Source organism: Oryza sativa, chromosome 6, assembly GCF_034140825.1.
Source record: "Oryza sativa Japonica Group chromosome 6, ASM3414082v1".
Lineage (NCBI taxonomy): Eukaryota > Viridiplantae > Streptophyta > Magnoliopsida > Poales > Poaceae > Oryza > Oryza sativa.
In genome coordinates this window covers 12,445,326-12,449,827 of record NC_089040.1, presented here as the reverse complement: position 1 = coordinate 12,449,827, position 4,502 = coordinate 12,445,326, and the positions used below count along the sequence as shown (strand labels likewise).

At 39.5% G+C, this 4,502-nt stretch overlaps 1 protein-coding gene across 1 annotated transcript; it reads right to left on the bottom strand.

Moving 5' to 3' along the window:
• Positions 1-2,549: 2,549 nt before the first annotated feature.
• On the bottom strand, positions 2,550-4,138 carry LOC107278474 (uncharacterized). The gene is made up of 2 exons (XM_066311711.1): positions 4,036-4,138; positions 2,550-2,878 (listed from the first exon to the last, which is right to left on the bottom strand). The coding sequence occupies exons 1-2, from the start codon at positions 4,136-4,138 to the stop codon at positions 2,550-2,552; spliced, it is 432 nt and encodes a 143-aa protein (XP_066167808.1).
• Positions 4,139-4,502: the final 364 nt, after the last annotated feature.

Sequence of the window (4,502 nt, the reverse complement as noted above, 5' to 3'; positions counted from 1 at the left end):
CCATTGTCAAAACAAAATCATGCTGCGCTTGACTAAGTACACACGTATTGAAATTAATGGACGGCAGAATATAGGCCAGTGAAATGGCACATATTAAAGAAGAGAAAAATATTAGTTAATAAAACATTTATGGTGATTTCTACTGATTGTATTCTACTTCTAGTACTATCACCTTCAGAAGTAGTCTAAGGCTACGCATGTTTCTCTTCTTTCCCTCTTTTACCAGCTTTCACCGGCTGTTTTCTATGTGCATGCTTACCAAACTATTGAACGGTGTTTTTTTAAAGAAAATCTATAAGAGTTGCTTATATATTTTTTATATTTTTTAAGCTCAAAAACTATTCATCGTTTTCCATGCAGGACAAATCAGTTACGAACATGAGGGATCAAACACAACCTATGCCATATTTATTTATAAGTTATAGTATAGGTAAAAAGGTATTTTAATATTAGTTGTTGTGGTGATAGTATACATAGATATGATTTATTGCATGAGTAAAGATAAAAATACCTAAATTGATTCTACTACCAATAGGACCAGCATAAAAATGCCAAAATGTTATTAATAACCTACTCGAGGGGAGAGTACAATCCAAGGGTATCTAACGAGTACATTGTTCTATGAGGCCTCTGTTCTCTTCTTCTACTTTTATAGTTAACCACATCCACCCAAATTCGCCTATTTATCTATTCGAGCACCATGCTTCTCACAATATGGCAGTGCTCTTATTAGTTTTTTTTAGTGAATGACTGCCAGGCATTTGCCGAGCAGCCTAAATTTTATAAACCAAAAAAGTTATTTACAAATAAAGAAGCAATACAAGAAGATTACAGAAGTTGTAACCAATCAAACACTATTTATTTATTTTAAAGGATCTTTCCTTCTACACATATGCAGAAGAATCTCTTCTTGAATTGGATTCTTCAGGCTTCAAAAGTCGGTTGTATATTCTAAAATATAAGCATATTTCTCTTCTTCCAAATATGCCAACAAGTAATAAAGAGAATTTCCAAGAAACCCTTATGCCTAAAATGAACTCTAGCCAGTACAATCATTTGGGTGAAGTTGAGATTAGCATTCCAATCAATGCCCAAATGGTGCCAACAACACTGACTGAATGGGCAGTACTCTTATTAGCTTGCTTTGTACTTGACCTCAGATTGCATTCGATCCATTATAATGCATCATCCAAACTGGTAGCACATATGTTCATGAGAAGAATATTATGATAGATTGATTTGTAGTAGTCTTCATCATTTCCATTCCTTCGTTATCTGTACGTGTTGTACTCTATTTATATACCAGCCTTGAGACGAGACCCGAGACATCGAACCACATGCACTAGTACAACTCTTCCCCTTCAAAGGTATTAGAGCAAGCGATCTAGCGGTTCTCGCGCTTTTGCCACCGCTACCACCAGGATGAGCAATATCACTGGGGTGGGCCTTTTTCTTTTCATTTTTGTTGTTAGCTTTTATTTGTCATATCCATCATTGACTCATTGTAGAGTGGCAAGAAGGAATATCAAGCAAGGTGATGATCATCACCTAAACTTCCCACAATGAAATGTACACAAGGAAAAAAATTCAGTTGTACATAGCTTACTTCCAAAAACTTTGACCCATGCAATCCTTTCCAACTCTCACTTCTCAGAAAAAAACATTAAATATGGAACTCAAGCAAACAAACACAGGAGTGAGAGAACCCTCTTTGAAAGACTTAGCATGTCTTTGGTTTGGGACGAGGTAGGATGGGTTAGGACCATCCCTAATTTTTGGGATATGATGAGTCTATTTTCTATTTGGTTGAAGGGATGAAGTGAGCCTATTTTTTTGTTTGATTTGAGGGAAATAAGAAGATGGAATGATCCAATCACATGTTTGGATGGACGCATGGAGGTGGGATAACTGGATATAGATACATTCTCACATAGAACTAGTGACATTACCTACTGAATAACCCAAAGTTGAGCACATAGTTTGGCCCCTTCTCATATTGCTAGCTAACCGTCGGCTTGGGAGCGCACGCCCGGTCGCCGCTGCCTCTTGTGGGCATAGATTTGGTGGAGAGACGGGGAAAACGGTGAGACGAGGATGGATGAATTGGTGCAATGTGATGCGATGGCTGTGTCCCCCGGGGCGCGTGCTCCTCATGTGACCTACATGAGAGAGGTGGGTCGACACGGCTTCCAGTTTTTTTGGATGAGCCAAACCCGAATATGATGGGGATATTCCCTTTTCGAGTCAACCCATCCCATCTAACCCCACAACCAAATGCCTATAAAAATGGGTTCAACTGAACCCAACCCTCGAAATCCCTCCAACCAAACACATGCTTAAGGAAGAACCATTATTTTTCCTTCGACAACACGTAATTATTTTCAAACATCCCATGATACAATACTAAAATCTAGAATACATGAACATCAAAAAGGGTAGGTCTTCAAACTTCCCACTATTATACTAGCATTGAAGCAATTACATTATTCAAGCAAATCTGTCATACTTGACTTATTTAACACCAAAACATGTATATTATTCAACTACTTTTAGTGCCAACCACCACCACCACCATATCTTCCGCCGTAACCTCCACCACTGTATCCACCTCCATATCCACCTCCATACCCACCACCATACCCTCCACCGTAACCTCCATACCCGCCGCCATACCCACATCCATATCCACCGCCATAACCACCACCGTACCTTGGATAGCCATACCCTCCACCATACCCACCGCCATACCCAGGACGACCATATCCTCCACCGTACCCACCACCATATCCAAATCCTCCACCAGGGTAGTATCCACCTCCCCACTTCTGATCATCAACCCCTGGCTTTCCAGTAGGCTTCACATTCTTCCCCTCAGATTTTGTATACATTAAAAACTACCTTTCAGTAATCAAGCTTAACTTAGATACAATTCGCATCCAAACATAGCAAACCGCATGAACACATAGATTAGCATTCAAAATGATGAGGACACAACTATCTCGGATATAACCAAGACTACCTTATGTATTAATCAACCAAAGGTGCATATGTTCTACATTAGATTTACTTGTTATATATTTGAACAAACGTTACTACACAATGAGTTTTGTGTGTTTTCATTTGCAGAGGTACTTGCTTGGGCGAAAGAAAAGAGACCGAGCGTAAGGAATGCATGGATGATTGAAGAAGTTGATTGGGGACCAAACCAAGACCTTCTCCAAGTTCACTTCCATCTCACCACGTCACATTTGGTCCATAGAAGATAAGAGATAAAGTTCTACATGTTTTGGATTCGGATTCAGGCCTCCTGACAGCATCAACTTCAAACGGACCTGGCCGTTGATCTAGAAGGAATTTTGGGGCCCATGAGTACTTGTTGGAAAGCTTATACAGTCTAATTTCATATGGTTTTGGTCCCACATCAAAATTCCTATCGAGCTATCGGGAATCTGCAAAATAAGCCACGTATCTCATCCAGTCCGAATCTATTTTGTGTTTTGGGTCTTGTTATTTTGTCGTGGGCTTAACCCAAGGGGGTGTGCGCCATAGGACAACCCTAAGACGTCCCTAATCATTTTTATTCAGTTGCCGTCATCGTTTAGAGTCAGGTTTTGCTTAGATTATTCTGTCAAGAACAGTTTTGCTGCTAGATCGATTTGTGGAACCCCAAATTCGAGTGCTTAATAATTCATATGCAATTGTGTTGCAATCTATCTTGTTCTTGCTTGTGTTCTTCGATTCGCATGTAGGGATTAGCCTTCTAGGCGAGGTCAACCGGTTTTCGACGTGGTGCTGCGATTACGGGGCTTAGTAGCGTGTTCGTTCAGAAGCCGGATTGAGTTGTGTCGTGACTCTGCCCAAATCGATTGTTTATCAATATCTATCAAAATATCGGGACCTAACATTCCCTCATCAGAAAATGTAATTCTTTGTTGTGTTTTGCTTATCACAGTAAAATAGATAATGGCTTAATGCTTAGTGCAAGCAATTGGAGGGGGGCAGGGAGATATCAGAGAGATAGAGATCTGTGCTGCAGACCATTGGCTTCAGTGAGCTCTCTTGCATGAGCTACATCCAGGGAGAACATGAGCAGGGCAGCCAGGAAGACACCAAGGAGAAAAAACTTCTTGAAAGCCATTTCTGATGATCAGTTAGATAGCTAGCTTGTGATGTGGCGATCATACTAGTATGCTCTATTTATAGGCTCGGCAGTCAGCAATGTATGCATGCGTTATATTGCTATATACATGTTTCTATCAAAGGGATTAATGGAGCGGACAAAAGCTTCTACTATATTCAATATCTATATACTCCCTCCGTTTAAAAAAAAGGCAAACTATGGGTTTCCGTGTTCAACTTTGACTGTCTGTCTTATATGAAATTTTTTTATAATTTGTATTTTCATTGTTGTTAGATGATAAAACATGATTAATATTTTATACGTGACTTGTTTTTTTAATTTTTTTTCATAATTTTTTCAAAAAAGACGGACGGTCAAATGT

Excerpts from the sequence above, each read along its gene's own strand:
- LOC107278474 (XM_066311711.1), bottom strand. The coding sequence starts at position 4,138 with ATGGCTTTCAAGAAGTTTTTTCTCCTTGGTGTCTTCCTGGCTGCCCTG. Across the intron at positions 2,879-4,035 it reads GCTCACTGAAGCCAATGGTC|AATCTGAGGGGAAGAATGTG; the intron begins TGCAGCACAGAT and ends TAATGTATACAA.